General features: G+C 42.4%; 1 protein-coding gene across 1 annotated transcript in view; it reads right to left on the bottom strand.

The window, feature by feature from the left end:
* Window positions 1-9375, bottom strand: part of GRHL2 (grainyhead like transcription factor 2) — a 53982-nt gene extending 44607 nt beyond the window's left edge. Inside the window, exons 1-3 of the mRNA XM_088163770.1 lie at window positions 9221-9375; window positions 4416-4605; window positions 1431-1498 (exon numbers count right to left, since the gene is read on the bottom strand). Of these exons, the coding sequence (XP_088019896.1) occupies window positions 1431-1498; window positions 4416-4605; window positions 9221-9375 (413 nt within the window). The remainder of the gene's footprint in view (window positions 1-1430; window positions 1499-4415; window positions 4606-9220) is intronic.
* Window positions 9376-21259: the final 11884 nt, after the last annotated feature.

Raw genomic sequence — 21259 nt, 5'->3', positions numbered from 1 at the left:
ATAAGAAGTAGCACACTAACAAATACTAGGCAAAAGAAATTGTGAGGCAAGCAGAGAGATTCAGAGCTCTTTAACAAATGGGGAAAGATAATGCACTTGATTTGACTTGTTACAATAAATTCTGGGTATCCAGGGTTCTCTTGCCTTAGCTTATAATTTGGATGCAAATTCAATTCGGCAGTGCAATAGCCTTTAGACACAAAATAAGAATAAAGAGTAAAGCAGGGCATGGATTACTCATAGTAGATATTTTGCACATGAAATAGGCAGAATATCAACAGCAAAATTCATACACTGATGGCATGCTCTTTCAGGCTGTTGACGGGGCTCTAATGTTTGCTTAACTCTGGTACCCACGCTGTTCTAAAAGAGCAAGCGCAGGAATTCCATTGTAGCAGAGTAGATCAGTAACTATAGTGGCTGCAAGGTAACCTCAGCAACATTCCCACAGCTACCCACAGTTGCTGTTGAAAGTAATCTGATTGCTGATAGTAGTTACAGTGACATAAAATAGTTAACTCGTAGAACTTTTAGTAGGTATAACATTGCTTTGTTTTCAACCCAGGGGAAATGCTCTGACACTACAGTTCCTCTCTTGGCTTTCCACTGAAGGCCAGTTTTGTCAATCACATTCAATTTAGGAATTGAACATCAGGAATTTCTCTGGTTTTTGTAGAAGAAAAACTGTCCAAAAAACATTTCATAGCATATTTTGAAACAATAAATTTATACTACTACCTATTAAAACAATCACCTTATGAACAGTAAGTGGAGACCATCTAAGGCTGTCACAAACTAGCTACATTGAAATAAATCTTGTGTAGCTCATCTCTGTCATAATTTTATATGGAGATACCTTCCAGTATTTAAAAACTTCATTGTCTCTACAAAAATATACACTCTTTTTTGCAGATCTTAATAGGAGGCAGCATCCTTTGACTCAAGTCACTTTTGTCCTACAGAGAAGAGCTGAAATCTGAGAGGAGTGAGAAAAACATTATAAGCAAATGATTTTAAGAGTTGCTTTATTTGCTGGGCAGATCTTAATTTATGTTGAATAAGGCTCCATAATGAGATTGCTGAGGCCAAACCACCCACTTTTTGCCCTACAACAAGAAAACAAAGAACAACGGCCAATAGCCAACTGTCAAGATAATCTGATTTTACTAATCTCAGCAGCAGCAAAACAACACCACCAAACACAAAGAGTGAAACTCTCAGCTAACTCCCAAACTGCATGTTTGAGACTACTATCCATTTTTTCTAATCAATTAGAAGTAAAAAGGAGTAAAACGTACTTCCCAGAACGGCCTTCATTTTTTTAGCTTTTGAAAGAACACTGAAAACCCGCAGACTCTCACAGATCCTTCAGTTCACAACTGATTAACAACTTTTAGTAGCTGAGTGTATGATTTTGAATAATACTGTACCTTTTCTCTTGGTCTTCTTGATTATCACTCACTTTGTTAACAGACAACAGCCTTTTATCTCTGGGAACCTGAGAACAACACCAGGCATGGGGTCAGGTAAATGCAACTGTCAGGCATTTGCAGCTTCAGACTGTTCTACTGCAACAACTAGAAAAATCTAACTATCAGTGTTGTCTAATTCACAGATGCCAGGAGTTGGTTTTCTTTAGGAGACTGATTGTGAACAGAAAGAAAACTTCGAAAGAGAAAAAACATAGGAATTGTTTTCTTTTCTAGTTCTTGGGCACACCAGTCAGGAGCAAAGCATTTTCCTTTATGTCCTGTCTTTTGAATATCAAGCTAGGCCAAGCTATCTCAAAATCAAAGCTCATATTATTCCAGAAACACACACTCACTTTTCACTTAACAAAACAAGGTGAGAAGGAAGATACAATGTTTTGATGAGCTCTATACTGAGACCATTTTAGCTCAGACAAAAAAGGTTTTTCAATTAAACAGTAAGTGCCAGGTAAGTCCTCCTGTTAGAGAGAAGCCTGGAGAGTGCAGGACTCATACCTAGGAAAGTTTGTGGATCTTTTCCCTTTCATAGTATGGGGGCAGGTCAGGGCAAGCTGGTATGTCATCAGAAACACTGACTTGTGCTTTGCTGATTGCATCAACAGCTACGAGAGGTAAAACCCCAGTCAAATCTGGCCCCTTGACAGACTCAGCATTGACACCAAGTGACTTAAACGATTTGTATTCCCACATACCGGTGTCCTGACACCAGCACGGATATGAAATCACCAAGGGCAAAGTTGCTTCCATGACAATATTTTTCTTTTCTTGCTGAGTCATTAATTTGGGAGCTAAAACTTCTATCTTTTGCACAAGAAGATGCATGCACTCTATCAGAGCAATTAACTCAGGATTAAAGAGCATAGAATAGACCTAAGAATGGGCTAAAGCCATGCTTTTTATTTTAAAATATTTTAAAGAAACATCAGAAAAATATCTGATTTTAGAAACAAAAACAGTATTACAGTGCACTCCAGTAGCCAGTGACAACATCAACAATAACTGTAAGACAGCAGCACAGTCACAGTTATATTCAGAGCTGTTCTTTCTTTTAGGGACATCCCCTTCCCCTGTTAAGCATCCTGCTGGTTAAAAGTCCTCTTTCTTTTTTTTTTTAACTGGGATAAAAGCCACAGTTTACATATGTTGATTCCCCTTTTAAGATTATATATTTATCTCTGAATGAGGGTCTATGTATAGATAAATATCACTACAAGAAAAAGGAAAAGTTAAATAAATCAAACAGTTAAATTCAAATAATCCAAATTGACTGGAAAAAGTTATTCAAAAATATTATCCAGCATGTCAGAACAAATAAGCCAGATTATAAATAAGGATAATTCAAGAGTCTGGTGAACTGGAAGTCCTCTACACTTCAACATTACAGCACAGAGGTTAACTTAAGTTTGTCTTTGGGATATCAACAAGAGTTATAATTTTCTCCCTATTTAAGATAAAAATAGTTATGACTGAATGCTGGAAATGGTTTTTAGATGTTAATCCCACCTTATTCCATCTGAACCTCAAGTCTTTTGCAACTACCTGGAACAAGGAGCAGACATGTCTTTTAGAACATGATTTTGACAAGAAAAAGGGCTATTTTCTGGTTTTATAACAAAAAACCATCAGATTCATCAACTGCTACATCCAAAGGTATTACTGAGACAGAAGTCAATACTCCAGATGCTCATACACACCCTGAATTTTATAAATCCACATTAATTTCACAGACTCTGGCACCGTGGTAACAACATCAAGCAGAGCAAAGGACCTTTTTCCTTTCTCACTGGGAACAGTTTACTGACAGCAACACACAAAAGCAAGGAACATCTCTTGAAACATAATCAGCAAAGCAATTAAAACAATATTTAACCATAAGATTGGTATATAGCATCTTCCCTACAACTCCTTCTCCTGAACATTCAATGTCACAGAGATTACAAAGAGGAGTCCATTTATTAAATGCATTTATATTAATAAATACTAAAAGCAAAGGTTTTTAATTCCTATTCCTGTTATTTCTTCATGAATTACAAGGGGACCTGGCATTGCTGGGCTGATTTTCAAAGATCATCTGTCCAAGGCAGCCATAGCTGACTTCACTGCTCATTGTTCATTTCACTGTAACTATTTCATACTCTAGTGCTCGGGATGCAACACTGATTCTGTTTGCCCAGGACCAAGGGGTCAGCATGGGTTTCAGAATGACATTTTTGCATTATACAGAGATGCACTCTGTAGGACTCTCCTCTGATTTCAGCAAAAATCTCAACCATAGCTTTACTTAAACACTATGAAATATATATATTTTTAAAAAGTTACCAAAATGGTATGTAAAGCCCTGGGTTTAGAACATGACAAACTGAAACTATGTCAGTGTTTTCTCTGTAAATTGACTTAGATCTCTGGCTCTGTGTCTAGATCCATTTCTGTCCTGCAAACTTCCAGTGCAAGGGCTAGACCTCATTGTATGTTTGTATACAGCCTACTGCAATCATTATACAAACAAAAATAACATGGGAAATTGTCAGATGAGAGATACCCCAGTTAAAGAGCAAACTAAAACATGTGTGGAATGGACCAGAAAAGCAGACAAGTGTACAGATGGACAAGCCCTCCCCATTTACACTTTTTAAAGAATATTTCAAGTATCATCCAATGTTCTTGCAAAGGAGGAACACTATACTCAAAAAGAAAACACAGTAGAAAAATTAATATGGGAATTCTAATATTGTTTTTTTTCTCTCCAGAATTAAATACATCAAAACTGTTTCAGACAGGCTTCCTATAATGGAATGGGTGCATGATGGAAACATTAGAGAGAAAACAAGATGCAGTGACTTCTGTCTTTGAAAACTGTCTCTTTTGATGCCTCTTAGAGTGGTCCCTGCTAGTACAGCAGGGAGGGATAATGACAGAATTACCTACTTTATAATAGTCATACAATAGGCCAAGAGCAGCAGCACTGTCCTCATCACCATTTATGCTCATCATAGCCTTGGTAGCTGCTGTTAGGGGATTCTCCAAATACGACTTCCAGGCTTCATCTTCACTGGTGTAGGCTCGTCTGGTGTTGAATGAAGTGTCATTTGGCACTAAGGCCACAAGTCGCTTGTTACTGCATAGACAGGAAGAATAAAATTGTGATCCAGAAGGGATAACTTTATTCACAAGGCACGGTAAAGAACATCAAATAGCTCAATTAAAGTTATATGATTACATCAAACAAGCATCTCTGCATTACACCTGATAACAAATATTTATCAGTATTAGCCATCTTCAGTACTTAAAAAAATTAAATGTGTGCAGATCTTGTGATAACAATCCAAATGTAGTTTTAATAATATACAGATAGAGCAATAAAAATATTTTTAAATTATTTGGAAAAACAATGAAGAACAATATAAGAACATTTTGCCCCAGTATTTTTGCTACATGTACACATGATTAGAGAAAAAAATCCAACATTTGACTGACATAAGAAGACATATAAAAACAAGAAAAAGCATCTAATACTAATCTAGGGTTCACCCAAACAGAATATAATTCAGTATTTATTAAGTGGAAACACCTTAAAATTAAACTATTCTCTGCTTTTAGAATGCCACATGTCAGTAGTTTCAGGGAAGTTTTCTGTAACAGGACATGAGCAATAGGTCCAGTGGATGGAACAGAAGTAAACATATTTGGTCTCAATTCACACTTTATCACTCACCACATCTAGTTATAAACCTACGGTAACACACACAAGACCATTAGTGAGTAGCATAGGCAGCAAAGTAGTTTCCTCCAGCCTGAAAGTGGTACAAACTGACCAGTGCTCGTGTATACTGCATGAGAAGCTGCTCACCACAGCTATGGCTGAAATTTCCAGTATAATGGAAACATAAATGAAGATAATAGCACCTGCTTTTGCAAACTGTTCAATAAACTTATTGATAACAGAACTGCATTTTTAAAAAAAGTTGCAGGCCTATTACATAAGACAGTAGGCAAACAGATTAGGCATGGGAAATAGTGGAATAGGGGTGTGCTGCTTCGTGGGTGTTACAACAGCACTGTGAAGAATTGTGGCTCAAATTACAAGTATGACAATGAAACTTTTAACACATTACACCTTACAAATTTGAAAGCTACAGAGATGGAAGAATAACTAAATTACCGACTTAACTGGTAACTATCTTCTACATAAAAGCCAGTTTAGTAGTCAGTCTCCTCTTTCTGCTCTACCCTACCTGCACCAGTGCCAGCTCCACAAATCTAGCCCAACCAACTGCTGCTGCTGCACAGAGAGTGGCATTTAAACTGTGCAAACAAGACTTTTATTTGTTTTCAGAAATAGGATTTGATAAAAGCACAACTGAACCCACCTAGTAAATGCTCTTGGATGCCAGGAGCATGCCTTGCCTGGCCCCCAAGTTGCAGTGACCAGCAGCAGGCTGGGGCATCGCCAGAACTCCCCCATGCTGCAAGTCCAACCTGTAAAGTGCGTGCTCCAGTGTTTAAGGAACAGAAGGGGGAAGGTGGAGATTATAATCTCTATGGTACAGAGCACTGTTTACAAGTCTCTTTATTTAATGAAAAACAAAATAATCCATGTGGCACACAGAGCATAATTTTATGAGCTCTGTGGGGGAAGAGAGTATTTCATAGCTTCACATCAGAAAATACAGCCAACTACAGCACCAGTTCTATTTTCCTTTCATATAAAGTAACTGGATTTTTGGAAACTTTTTTTTGAGGACCCTTCTGCCTGTCTTTTGCTGAAGATTTTTGTCCCTCTTGTTTTCACGTATATATTTGTGTAGTTACAGGTTTGCTTCAGCAAGTGAAGCTGAGCATAAATTAGGAACCTAAGGAAATACAGAGAGAACTACTAGGCCTGCTTGCCTTTTCAATACCTTATTGTTAGGTACTCAAATCAGATTTGTAACAGCCCTGCTGTTTGTGCCAGAGATAGCTGAGGGCCTGTTTCCACTCTGGAGCAGTCAATTCTCCCTGGCTCAGAAGCAATTATTCCAAGCAAGGATTCTCCTTTCCTCAACAAAGGTCCCCTTCAGCTAAATCCGGGCTGTTTCACCGCATGGGCAGCTGCCCATTGCAACGCACAAAATCTCACTCACCCTTCCTGCAGCAATCTTCCCTTAAAATCAGTAACTGCCTTTTGTTACTTGCAGCACTCACAGCTGTGTCAGTCATAACTGATTTATGAGCACGACAGTCAGACAGCAAGATCCCTTTAAAACACCTTCTACGGCTTGGGCTGTGCTTGCCCGTAAAAATGCTGGAGGGGAGGAGTCAATCTCTGCTGCTCTAACTTCGCCAAGATGATCTTAAAGCAATGATCAGAATGCAGTCCCTCAGAAGTGTATATCTGATTGTGTTGCGGATAAGCCAAAGCAAAGAGGATAAATGCTCTAGCAACTCGGTAAGTAAACAGTTGGGGTGGTTGGAAAGGCACAGGTGCATAGACATAGAGCCTTTCCAACATCTCTACAAGCATGTTTTTTCTAAAAACTCAGGTTTTCACATTTGAAAACAAAGTATCTGTCGCCTCTGCCTTCAGAGATGGTCTGCAGCATAATCAACTGACACACTCATTGTGTTTACTCTGCAAACAGACTGAAACAATAGCACTAAGAAAAATAAAAAACTTCCTCATCACCCCTATCCCTGTAATCAGCTCTGTGGGAGGTTAATGGTCAGAGCTAATTATCATGATTTAACATAGTCAATCATTTCAAAGATTATAGCCAAAGGAGTCAGTCAAAACAATTGGGCTCACTTAAAGGAAACTTCTCTATTAAATAAGGCCGTTTAGATGAGAGGGAGAGCTTCTCTGAAGAAATAAGATTTGTGCATGCACACACATTCCCTTTCCTTTTTGCACAACTGCTGAACCTCCTTGGATGATTTCAGCTAAATGTGACAGAGGAGTAGCAAAGTCCTCCATAATCAGAGGAGATAAATACATTGTATTTTAATATAGGACAAGAAAACCCAACATCCTAGGCAAGGCTCTACACAGATAAGCTCCCCTGGGATCTTGTCAGTCCATGCCAGGGCAGCCCCAGCAGTTCCAGCTGTACAACTGATGACAGCTGGCAGCTGCTTGGGAGGAGAGTGACTCTGGTGGTACCTGAACCGTGCGGAAGACAAAGGGTGACACCTACAAGTATCACCAATCCCACTGTACAGCTGCTCTGACCATCCCAGCTGAAAGAAAAGTCTAATCTGGAGCCTGCAATTAGCAGATCCATAGATCTGTGAATCTTATCAAAAGCTGAAAATCCATCAGTGACCACATCCACCAAGAACCACACACTTAAGGAAGAAAGATAGGCCAAGACTGCAAGACTCTCACTCAACTTGACCAGCAACACCAGCAAATACCCGCTGTAGCCCCACTCACACCTAAAAACCTGCTAAAGAGCAGACAACAAGAGCAGCTGCTGCTGTGCCCATTGCTCACCCGGGCCAGCCCACCACCCCTCTATCTGCGAGTCAGGGTGTGTGCTAACCAGAACACAGCTCTGAAGGACGAACTCTTCAAACTAAAAGCACACCCTGATTTTATCATGGAGAAAGAGCTGAAGAATTCAGGATACTTAGTGTCTAAAAAGTAAATATTTCCTTTCAAGCTACCATTTGAGCTCTTCATAAATGCAAAACGTTTCCATTGTTTTATGTCAAAATGTAATAAGTGTGCGAGAATGAAAGGTAGTTTCTGGGCAATGGTCTAGGTAGGTGTTAGATTGCTCTAACACGGGAGCTTTTATGTCAAGACTGAACTTCAGACGGCCTTTACTTCGCAAAATCTTTTCCCCCCCTCCCCATTGCTTAGTACAGATTTTCCTGTTCAAACCATCCAAAATGATTTGTGTGTTTTCTTATACACATTTTTGTGTGTGTAAGACATACATAAATTTTCCAGATTAACAGCAGTTAAAGTGATTTTTTTAAACTTTTTTACAGTTAAGATTACGGAATTTTATAAAACCTATATAAGTGTAGTGCATAAAGATACCCAAAACTTCGTTTCATTTCAGCTACGACAGTACAACAATGTAAATTGGAGAGCCACATCGTACTCGACATCAATAAATCAGCTAAATGGAAAGGACCAGCTTTTCAAGCTCTTCCTCGGATTAAAGGTAATGAACATACAACAGCCAGCCCTTGAGGCTATAAAATCCTACTACAGGCAAATTCTCACCCAACTTGATGCAATTTGCGAATTAGTTTACAATGAATCAGAATTGCCCATTAATACACTCATGAACAGCGGTAAAAGCTTGGTGATCAGAGCTTCCTTTTCATTCAGAAACAAGGTGTCCTGCCTGCCAGTCTCTCAAAACCAATTTTGATGCTCAAGAACTTTCTCTTGAATTTGCAAAGTTCAAGCAGCCCTCAATTTCTCAGCTATATTTGCCACTGAACATAGAGCAGACTGATGCAGCCATGCTACATCAAGCACATCTGCATCCTGCTCCATATCCTCATCCAGTTGGCCACAGTGGGAAAGAAAGCCTCTTCCTACCTGCCCCACATCTTTTGCTTTGCCCAGAAAATTCAAATCTGAAATTCAAAGCAGATTGTTTAGACTGCCAAGGTGGGCACCCAGCCCAGGCATTTCCGTTTTTTTAACTGTAGGTTGTTTTGGTTTTTTCTTTAACATTGCATTTGTTCTTAAAAAAAAAAAAAGTTACAATCAAGCTGCTCCATGAATATACCTACAGACTTCTTCAGCACCTGACAGTGCAAGAGGACTTTTCCCTTCCCTGCAGATGCTAGATGCCAGATGGGAACACACAAGAGATGTGTGTGAAGCAGGAGAACGGGAGAGGTTCCAGTTCCCAGGTTTCAGCCCAGGCCTGAGCCTGCTCATTCTCACACAGGTGAGATAAGAGCACCAGGCACTTCTGCACACATCACCTGCAAACTGTTCCTTCAAGAGAAGGGATGCAAGGCTTTGGTCCACACAGCTGTTACAAAGCATCCAGAAATTTTAGCACTAGTCAAATAACTGGAAAAGGCAAGACAGACTCATGCTACTCTTGCTCCCAGCCCAGCATATCAAGGCCATAGGATATTTATCATAAGCTCCTTGTTAGTTGCATGATAAGGTGACCAGGGCAACTGCCTCCAATCTGCAAATGCTGGGAGAAATACAAATTCTAAAACAAGATTCTAGCCAAAGGGACCACTTCTGTTTGCACACAGACGTGCATCACACACCATGGTGCAATTCTGGTCTTTCCTCCAGTGCAAAGTCAAAGAAATGGTGAACTTTTAGAACACCCATGTTTCATTTGATGTGAGAAAAGGTACAGGAGCATGCTCTAGACATATCCAAGAACCAGAAAAGACAGCAGAAGTTCCCACTTCAGTTTTGACACAACTAAGGAGGGCAGAGTATGATCATTTACAAACATTTCAGTAGGTCTCAAACCCTCTAAGTTTATTTTACACTTACATAAATATTAGTTCAGCTATAAGACATAAAACAGACCTAGAACAGATGTTCATGCAATTTGTCTTAAAACTAATGCACATTCATATGAATTCACAGGCACAAAATGAAGTACTATGACCATTTAAAATGCAGAACAGATCCCACAGAAGCTGCAAAAGTTAAACTTCAGATTCCAGATCGTAAGTTTCTGCCTGTGTTCATTACACATAGAAGTATATATCAAAGCTAGTCCTAGTGTTTGAAATCATTTGTTTCAAAGATTCTAAAGTAAGCTTTGGCCTAAGTTTGCTACCTTCAGAATACTACTTTGCCTACTTGACATCAAGTTGAAAACAAAACTAAAAACAACAAAATACCATGAAAAAAACCCCACAACCTGTGTGGCTCATTGCAAGTTTTGATTTATTTGATTTAAAAAAAAAAACAAACTTGAGACTTGTCAGGATCTATTGCCAAAGGTACAATTAAATAGTTTGCAATATTGTTGTTTCAATTAGATAATAGGGTTCCGTTGAAACTACAAAGGAGCACAAACATTTAACGAACAGGAAAATTACGGCTCATGTGTCTCAGCATTTTGTCTTTCATAGCCAACAATCACACCATTCCCAGAAGCACAACAGGTCTCCAAAATGTGCCTAACTCAATCCTGTGACTATATAAATAGACAAATGAATTTAGAGTGAAGGGGGGGAAAAAAATCAAAGCATTTAGACCACCAGGAAACAGAAAGGTAAGATGCCCTCTGGCCCAGAAGTCCACACCAAGGAAAAAACTCCCATTAAAGAGGCTAAGTCATTTTGCCTTCTAATGAATGCAAGTTTGGGACTCTTGCAATTTTGGGACAATTACACTTTTTGAGCACAAGACAAAGCTGAACAAGATTACACGTGTGAAATTATTAAAAGAAATTGTTTTACCGTCACTAAACACTCTAAGAGGAAGTAAAATAATATATTAAGAACAGCAACAACGAACGGCAAAACAAACTCGTTTAACAATTAGATGCCTAGTAGAAGTTTTGTTTTTACTTCGAACCAAAATAACTTGAGCATGCAGTAGTGATCAAGAGATTAAAATAAATAGGTGATTCATTAACATTGACAAAAAATTATTTTTAACTATGTCAAAGAGGAAGTAAGAAAAAGAAAACTGACACAAGGATTAAATACATACAATAAATGCCTACTGAGGACTCGTTCAAGTAGCCAATTACCCTAGGAAAGACTTTTTATACCTATGATTTCAGAGATTTTTTTGGTTTCACTTGTAATAAAGTACTATTTCTACCAGACAATCTTTTGTTACTCATGTACTAAGTCTGTTGTTTTTATTTTTTTTTAATCAAAACAAAGTCTCAAAAAAAGGACAGGTTTCAGCACATTTATAAAAAATCACTGACGTCTCAAAAAATGAGGAAAATCTGAAGCTCACAGCATTTCTGCAGGAGCTGACAGAGTTGATCAGGATTAACAATTATTTAGCAGCTTCATGGCAGGCCATGCTGTTTTCTTAAGAAGAGTACTTCAAGTGTGCATAGCACCCAAGGTTGTTTTAGCTGACTTGAAGCAGCAAGAAGCAGGCTGTAAAATTAAAAACAGGTCATGACAAGGCTGCCCAGACCTCCTGCAATTTAACCTGACCCTTGGCCCCGTGGTCCTTATTCATTCACTGCTTCCACAGAGTTAATGGAAATGGAATAGTTACTACACTGATAGCACTGATTGCTGCTTTTTCAGGATATTAGATCTTTTATGCAGCCAGAAGGAAAACATTAATTCATCGAGCAAACCTGGGATTCAAGATTTCCCACAAATATTTTTTAAAAGCATACAAACCCAAAAATATACTTCAAAGAACTACTTAAATACATTATTATGGAACATACCATTTCCTCCCCAAATCAGAAAAATTAACAAATCTAAATATAAAAATATATAACCATATCTAGATAAATACATATAAAATAAATCAATATATGTAATCTTTGATGTTTGAGACATACTCTCAAGCTATAGATATACTGCAATATTTGTCTTCACAGTTCAGATGTACTTAATATGGTTTCCTTGGTTAAATACTTTGTAAACAACCATTGTCTTTTTTTATGATTTCAGCACTGTAGAAGAACAGAACAGTATCCCTGTATACCAAGACGTCTGAAATAATTACTTCTTTTAACTAACTAGTACTGTCCTAATCAATGATAAAAAAAAAAAAAAAAATGAAGATTCATCCCAGGGTTAATTCCTAGATCAGTATTTGAAAGTACTATTTTATATATGTAGAAAAAAAAAAAACAAACAGCTTAATTGGCTGCTTCCTAATAAAAAAAAATATTTAAGGAAACCACTACACTGGATTAATATTTGTGAAAATGTTTGGCAACAAATGTCAACTGATATAATATTATAATTTCCCTTCAGATGTCCCAGTCAAAACAGGGACAATGATGTCCTTGCTGACCCTTCCACAGGGAAGAGGTTATGTGATCATTACAATCAAGTTAAAGTGACCTGGGAAAATCCCCTCCCTCCTGTTCGGCTTTGATCTTCAGTCAGGTCTCAGACTCCAGCACCAGAGAGACAGTAGTGTAAACAGCAAGACCTAACCACTTGATAGTCTTACTCCTCTTAGTTAAGCTTATGGTTGCAAGTTCTATGAGGTTCTGCACACTGATTTTTCACCTTCCTTGCACAGAAATGGTTTTCTAGGGAATATCTGTGACAGCATGTCTGGCATTGAAAAAGCACAAGAACTAAACACATCTATAATTCTTGTTTCTCCATTCATTCCTAGATGAGTAACATTTTGGAAAATTAATCTCACTGGATGCCCTATTCAGACAATTGGCTGTGCGGGAAAAAATATTAAGTGATTTGTCACCTAATTGCTACTTAATATCTGCTGATGGGAAACGTGTTTGACCCTCAAAGAAAAAATTAAGAACAAAACACAGAATCACATTATAAATTACAAACCCCCTTTGTGTTATAGCAGTAGGTGCTTAAGTTAAATATTATGAAGGCAGTGAATTTACACACTGAGGAGAAAAGAGTAAATCAAAACTACCCTGTGATTAGCCCAAGATCAATTTCTGCCACAGATATTACCAAGCAACAAGGTGGATGTGAACATGCCTCCACTGACACACGGGAACAGGTCTAAACCCATTCCCACCTACGGGCTTGCTCTCCACTCGGTTATTTACCTACAAGCACATGCTCTGCTGCAGACCCAGGCTGCCCCAAGCCCTCCTTTATGTGGGCAGCCTGAGCATGCCCCAGCTCCCTGGTGTCCTGAGTAGCTCTGCACACCCTGGGCCGTTGTTAGCCTGACAGGGGGCAGGCAGGCAGCTGGCCAGCCGGCTGAGAGCCACGGCAGCCCGCAGAGACAGCCACGGCAGGCAGCGTGCTGGGGCCTGCCACCAGCCTGCCCTTCCTGCAACTGCTGTCCCAGCCCACCTGCACCTTCACACAACTCCAGGAACAGCAAGGACACAACTGTGCCATTTACAAGACAGATCCCAAATGGCTGTATAAGTGCTGCTCCTCATTCACAGAAGTGCTGTCAATTTCCAAAACCCAGTTAAGTCTCACAAGTAGCGAGCTCACTGATTCACTCCACTAATGCACTTGAGCCATGACTCGAGTTTTGCGGTGATCACTTTTTTTGTATACTACAAAAGAACAACTTTAGCCTAAAAATGCAGAAGAAGTCTATCCTAGACTCATCTTTTCACCCTGCACAAGGGATGCTCCCTCCTTCTCACCCTATGCCACTCAGGCTTCATCAATCTCCAGGTTCCCTTCAAAGGATCTGTAAATTGGATAATAACAGAAGCAGCACTACAGACCTAGAAAACACTCGGAGTGGGAGGGACATGCATTTCCTTCTGTAGAGATTACAGTTTGAACAGTTATTTTCTTAACACCTGCCATTTGCTTGCACCCCTGCTGCATATGAACCCAGACCGATGAAAAATGGACGTCAAAAATAACCTCAACTCTGAGCCAGTTCTCTAGCTGAACAACAGCTCTACTGACACAGCTGAGAGGGTGGAACAGAGGTAGGAACAAGTGGCCACAGCCTGCTTAAATCAGTATTACCTCTGAAAAATGCATGTGCAATCATGCCTTATCTCTCCTGACCCCAGAGGTTGTGGAAACAAGCAGACAAAACCCGGCTTAGGCAGAAAGTACACCTATCTCTCTGTCTTTCCCTTTAGTCTATCTTAAGCATAATCTCCCCTTCCAAGCTCCTCAGTTAGCATGAGAATCAAACACCTGGTTCTTTAGCATTTTCACCTAATTGCCCATCTTCCTCCCTTAAAGCACTACAGAACCTGTCCCTACTGCTCCCTCCAAAGAGAGACACTGCAGGGAGCTCTATGTAGTGGTGCAGAAGGGTCTATCACCCCCTCCAGAAATGCCAGCAAGTCCCACAGAATTTATTTTTCCACACTTTCTATATTTCCTCCCCTGCTTAGTGCTCTACATCAGCATTTTAGTAGCACAAGCCCCACAAAAACACATCCAATGACTCTGACAAATTAACTGACTTCAAAATAATGAGCTCCACTCTCCAGTCTTGCCTGTAGGGAAGATCTGGTTTAAAGTAAAAGAAAGGCCATGTGGAGAATAATGTACTCGCTAGATTAGGTTCTAATTGGATATAATTAGAACCTTAAAAAAACCACCAAAATACCTTCCCATGCAAACTCCTCACACCAGTCTATTATCTCATTCCATCTGGTCATCTCTTCTGGAAATAAATGTATTTGTCGTCTCATATTACATTTGCTTATAGAGAGCACAGGGGATTTCTTTACTCTCCATTTCCTCTTCAAACTCTTACCTATCACCTATGAATTTTCTAAACACCTTAACCAGAAACAGATCACAGGCATACCTGCAACAGAGCAAGTGCTGTTGTATGCTCTGCACTGCTCTTAAGTTCGTCACAGTGGTAACAGCAGCAGCACTGCACAGAGCAGGGGATGAAGAATATTAACCTCCAGTGTCAGTAGCTTACATGTTTGCCATATTGTTACTGTTGGAAAGGAAGGATAGTCCAGTATCTCAGTAGCATCCCAAAACCACAGGGAAACCACTTTAGCCCTAGTTTCTTACATGAGTTAAGTTTCCTCGCCACTGTTTTTCTGATTCAAAGCTGACTATGGTGTGAAGTTGCTCTTCTGACCCCCCTCCCTCCATATACACACCTTTCCATATTCCCCTCCCACTCCCATTAATTGCCCTTGATCTGCCGCAGCCTAGTTTCTGGCTGCTGGAACTACTGGCAACTAGGCTCAGCCAGGAAGTAACTTACAGGCCCCTTTCACCTTCACGCCGTTCTGGAACTGCCCGTTGCTTTGGGATGCCCTCTATCACCACTTATCAGCTCTTCCACAGATAATTTGGCTCCCCTCTCAACTGAAGACTGCTCTTTCATCTGCTCCTTCACTCACCCGCACCCTCAGGGCTCTGTCCTTATTCCCTTCTTTGCACTTTAATCATTTACTGCTCTAATCTGGTCACTTTTAAGGCATTAGTTCCCATCCCAGCCCAAACGAACTCCTAAACGCCACTCTCAACTCCTGCCCAAATCACTTAAATTTCATGTCAGTAGCTACCTTCGTACAGTCCCACTGTCAGCTGATGTTTGAAAAGGCCAGGTCTAGTATTTTTGTTTAATCTTTCCCCTCTGAACCGTCCTGTCTTTTCCCTATCCGGGGACCCACCCCTGCTGTTTTCTTTTATCGGGTAATCTCCTTCTTTCACTCTTTGACAGGCAGGTTGTCACCAACATCATGAGACTCCTCCTCTCCACCTCCTTTGGCACAAAAGCTCTGGGGAGCCCAACCAGGGCTGGCACCTGAGCAGCACCAAACGTAGCCGAGATCACACGGGTGTTTGGGGCACTCCTACCTGCAGCGGGGCAGCAGTCAAACAAAACAGCCACCTCCCGCCCTCCATCTTCCTTACCCCGTAACTCGCCAGCCGCCTCCTGCAGAAGCACTAATCACCCGAGCAGGGAAAATGGCCTTCCCGCCTGGCTGCCTCACGGCGGCTCTGGGCGCCACGCCGAGCCACCCGCCGCCATGGCGGGAGGCCTGTGCGAGTTATTTACCGGGGATGAATAACCCAGCCCCGGCCTGGCCCGCTCGGCACTGGGGTGGCAGGAGCGGCGCACGGTGTCGCGGCCTCCGGCCCACCGACGGCTCCCGGCGGCGCTCCCCGTCCCGGGGACACCGAGCCCACCGCTGGCCCCTCCGCGTCCCGGGGGAAACCCAGCACCAGGGCCGGCAGCCCCGGCAGACAACGGGAGTGCCCCTGCACCGCCGCTCTGTCCCGGCCTCGCTACCGCCAGGCCTGGGCGGGAGATGGGCTGCGGCGGGCCCGGGGCTGGCAGGAGCGGGAGGCTTCCCTCTACTCTTCATCCTTCTCCTTCGGCCCCGCTACTGGGAAAGTTACTTTTTAACTCCGCCGGTCTCCGGAGAGCCGCGGGCCCGCCCGGGCGTCCCGCCGGGAAAACAAGGTCAGGACGGCGAGGCACAAGGCGCCGCATGGAGCGGCGCGGCCGGGGAGCACCTGGGCCGAGGCGGGGCCTTGCTCCCGCCGCCCGGGCCCCCTGCCCCAGCCGGGGGGAGGAAGATGGCCGTCCCCAGCCCTCCGGGGATAAAAGCCCTTTGTTGCGCCAGCACAAAAGCCAAGAAGCACTTTACGTCCGAGGCCTTCGGCGGGCGGAGGCCGCTCTGCTCTTCCAGGGCCAGGAGCTCTCTGCCACGAAAAGCGACCCTCGAGGTGAGGGGAGAAAAAACAAAACGACACAATCAAATAAATAAAAAACTGAACTAAAAAGGGAGTTAAACAAATAATCGCGCAGCCCCACGGGCAGGCAGAGAGAGAGGTGCGGGACCGTGAGCCGCAGCCTGGTCCTCGGGCGCTCCGGAGTGTCTGTGCGCCCGATCCGGAGTCGCTGTAGGAGGGAGAAGAGGGAGAAGAGCCGTCCCGGCGGGTCCGCGTCCGCCACCAGCCAAGGGGAGCACGGCCAGCCCGGCGGGCCGCCCCGCGCAGCGGGCGCAGCGGCGTGCCTGCGATCACTTACTTGTCCGTCTCTTGTGACATGTTTGATCCAATGAACTCTCTCCCCTTTTCCCGGTGCCTCCGTCTGCCTGGCGGAACTGGACTTTCAGGTCTGTGCAGGTGAAGGTGCGCGTGTGAACGCCCGGGACGGCAGAACCAGAGCTACTGGTAATTCTGCTTTCCTTCCCCCCCTCTCCCGGCTCCACAGCCAGCCGCCGAGGCAGGACAGGTAGAGCCCCCTCCCCCTGGCATGTGGGGAGCGGCGGGGCTGGGGCGCCGGCGGGGCTCGGCACGGGAGAGCGGCCGGGCCGGGTGCGCACAGGTAACTTTCCCGAGCAGCGCTGGATTCTTTCACTAAAGGAGCGGGGAGAGGGACGAGCCGCGCGCTGATTGGGCGGCGCGGCCGCCAGGTGCGCTGCCATTGGCAGAGGCGCGCACAGGTGAGGAAGGAGCCGCCGCCGAGCGCCAGGTAACGAACGCACCGCGCGCCCGCGCCGGGAGGCACCGCGGGGCTGCCGCCGGCGGGAAGGGAAGGAAAAGAAAAGGGGGGGAAAAGAAAGGAAGAAGGGAGCCGGCGTTCGGGTGGCGGGCAGTTCCACCGTCCAACAACGCCTCCCTGCTCCGCCGCGGACAGAGGGGCCCGGCCGGCCGCGCTGAGGAGGCGAGGAGCGGCCCAGGGCCACGGGTGCCGCGTGAGACTGAGGCGGCCCCTGGCTGCAGTCCACCCGCCTCACCTGTCGGGCTGCTCCGTGCCCGAAATCCCCGGCTTCGCGGGCCTGCGGCTGCCGTCGAATAACACTCAGGGAGGTGTCGCCCTTCGCAGGACAGTTTGGAAGATGTTTGGTTTTTTTCTTGAGTTTGGGGACTTTTTCACCTTTTTTTCTTTCCTTATAATTTTTTTTTCCTTTTAACCTTACTACGGTTGGGACCAGCTGAGTTTGACATTGGTGAATGTCTTTCTGCAGAAGGGACCTCATGGCAGCAAGTTAAGGTGGTGCCAGGTGATGACGCCCACTGTGTAGATCTGAGATCTGATGCCTGAACTGGGGGATGTTGATGATGAGTGTTGAGGGGTCTGTTTTGTCAGAAGGGGAAAGCTGGAAGAGAATGGAAAAGCTGGAATGGAGCGTTTATTGAGGCTCTGTCATGCAGGGATGAAGTGAATGGAGAGGACTGCAGATCCATCAGTCACCCTTCAGCCCAATACAACCGACCGTGTACTTTCCCAGAGGACCGAAGTGGGTTCACAAGGGACAACCAGATCGGGCTGTGGGGGCAGCAGCTTTGACCCTGACGGAGAAAGTGGGGGAGGTGACCTCCTTGGGTCAGTTTGAGACAGGTAGTGGAAGGGTAGCAACGAGGCTCCCATCTGCTATCACCCATTCTCAGTCCCCATTCCTCCATCAGAGACAGGGCAGGACTGCATTAATCCTTCCTGCTGCCACCTGCCCTCCTGGAAACAGCTTTCTATACTAGGTATCCAAGCTGACTGCTGACAACCTCTGCTGTACAAATGGTGCTGAATGTGTAAAGAAAGCACCACTATGTGGGATAGACCATTATATTGCATAGTCATCTTTGCAAGACAATTACCTAAATTATTTCAAACCCATCAAATTTATAATGTCTTAGGTGAAGGGAATTTTCCATTTTCTACGTTCGATTTCATAAAATCATAGAATACCCTGAGTTGGAGGGGATCCTCAAGGATCATGGAGTCCAGCTTCTGAACAGGGGAATTTCCTTTGACAGAGGAATGTAGTAGGAGGGATATTAATGGAAGTACATATTTTTATAACCAAATATAGATGTATACATGCAGACACATACATATGTACATATATATAAAACATGTTATGGTCTGGGGCCTCGTCTTCATTTACCTACTGCTGCAGTTGAAATCAAACTTGTCTCTGCTAAGTCTGTGATATTATGAGATCACAATCAGGCACAAATATCTGTTACTGGGCGTTATTCCTTATTTGTGTTCAAAGTAACTAATCAAATCAAACAAATTCAGTATAAATCAGTTTTAAGTCTGCGTAAACATAGTCTCATTAAGATTTGTCACTTTAACTAAACCAAATTAGAAAAATACTTTACCTAGATCAATGACCCTTTGATTGAACACAAGATATTAGTTAGCCATTCTCTCTGTCCATTCACCAGTCACAGGAAAGAAACATTATACAATCTATGAATCCAGTCAAGTTGCCAATGTGGCCATTATTCATGGTGATGCTTGTATGAATTGTTTTGTATAGTACATTTTGAGGAAGCTAGAAGGCTTCAATAAACATAAGAGAAATAGAGTAATTTATTCATAGCAAATGATGCAGTCATTTTGAACAGAATTCTATATAATCTTAAAATTAGTTGCACTTCTCAAATACATCACCTCTCAAATACATTCCTATATACCGTTTGCAAGAAATAGTGGTAGAATGCTAGTTACTGAAGCTCTCCCTGTTAACTGCAGAAATTATAAGGTTTCTTTCCCAAATAGTTGTTATGCTGAAAGAAACTTTGAGACCTGAAAAGGTTACCTGTTTGAGCACCATCAATAGGATTAACGCCAGTTCAGGTATCCTCTTTCTCTTTTTGAATTTTTCGGTTTTAAGAAACATTTGGATGTTGTTGTGTGTTCATTTCCCTCTCTCCCCCCCCCTCCATTTTTTCCCATATGAAATGCATAGGAAGAAGGAGAGGAAGATCAGTGATGAGCACATTTGAAAATGCCACCTTCCCCAAGGTGGAAATGCAACTGATATGTGATTTTACAAGAAAGAAAACTGCATTTGATGCCATCTGTAGTCCTGGACCAAACCCAAACTGTAACTCAAACTGAAATGGAGTTTGTTGTTCTAGTACTGGGTCAAATACAAAACTGCCTTTAGCAGCCTGCTCTCAGGAGAGATCCTCTTAGAATGAGGTAGTCAGGAGACTGAATTACTGCTCACTATCTTAGGAGTAGTTCCAAGGTCAAAGTTAGGAATATAAGTGGAAAATGCAGCAATGAATTCTTGATTTGAGGCAGTTGGAGATGACAACTATTATTTAGTTAGGAGTTGCTTATATAGAAAAATATAACCTGAAAATTATTTTAACTAGGAAGGTAGGCGTAGAGCTCACAGTTTTCTGGATGAGCCTTTTGCTTCACACTGCAGGCTGGAATCAAATTGTCAGAGTCCACCTCTAGCTGAACAGGTCAAACAAGTCCTACTTAATCCAGCCTGATGCTCATTCTTCATGATCTACAAGATTATTATAAACTAATCTGTTAGTCATTGAAACATCAGATAATGTTATTTCTGGGCAGACCAGTCTCGCTTCCTGTAGAATCAAGGCTATGTAGAGCAAAAATAGAATAGTTATGCCATACATTATTAAAAATCCAGGACTTGTCTTTGGAGTGCACAGGAGATATTTAAAATGATAGGCTACTGCTTTTCATACTATGCTTGCTTCTTCATTTGCACAGTAGCTGATAGTTTTCTGTGGCATTGTAAGGATTCAGTGTAGAATTCAGCTGTCTAAAGCTTTACCTCATGTTTATACTATTCACTCCATTGCAGCAAATGTCGTTTGGACTTGCCAGCACTGGGTAAAGGAAATCAAGTGTACAAATAAGGCTTAACTAGGCTTACTAATTGCACCAAGTACTTAAAATACACTTCAGAAAACTATTAAAAGAAGCCTATGAGATAAAAGATGTTGGAAAGATATTTATGCCAAAACAGTGTTGTAAAGCAGTTCAGTGAGAGAGCAGATGTTTGAAAACAACTGTTTTCATTAGGCAATGATTACCACATATTTTTATTTGTGTCTTTCTGTCACTGATGGCTGTTGATATAAAATGTATTCTCTCACAGTAAGTTCAAAGATAACCACCTACTTACTAGTTTTGTTATATGCAACATTTACTGTTAATCTTCCCTACAGCCCTCCCTTTGTAGTCTTCTCTATGAAACTATATTGGAATTTGTGCAGACCTTGATCCTCAACTGACTTCAATGAAGCCATCGTGTACATCAAAATGAGCTTAAAAGATTGCAGTGCAACCTTCCTATACCCCAAAACAAGTTGTTTTTCTCCTCGAAGAATGAATTGTTGTGCACTGTTAGCTTCAAGAAAGTGATTCTAAGTAACCATGATGCTGGTAACAGTTGACTTTTAATGTTTCACAATTAGCTATAAAATTCCTGCTG

Source organism: Sturnus vulgaris, chromosome 1 (genome assembly GCF_052056855.1).
Source record: "Sturnus vulgaris isolate bStuVul1 chromosome 1, bStuVul1.hap1, whole genome shotgun sequence".
In the NCBI taxonomy this organism is placed as follows: Eukaryota; Metazoa; Chordata; class Aves; order Passeriformes; family Sturnidae; genus Sturnus; species Sturnus vulgaris.
The sequence above is the reverse complement of the archived record's forward strand: the minus strand, read 5'-3'. Positions and strand labels throughout refer to the sequence as shown.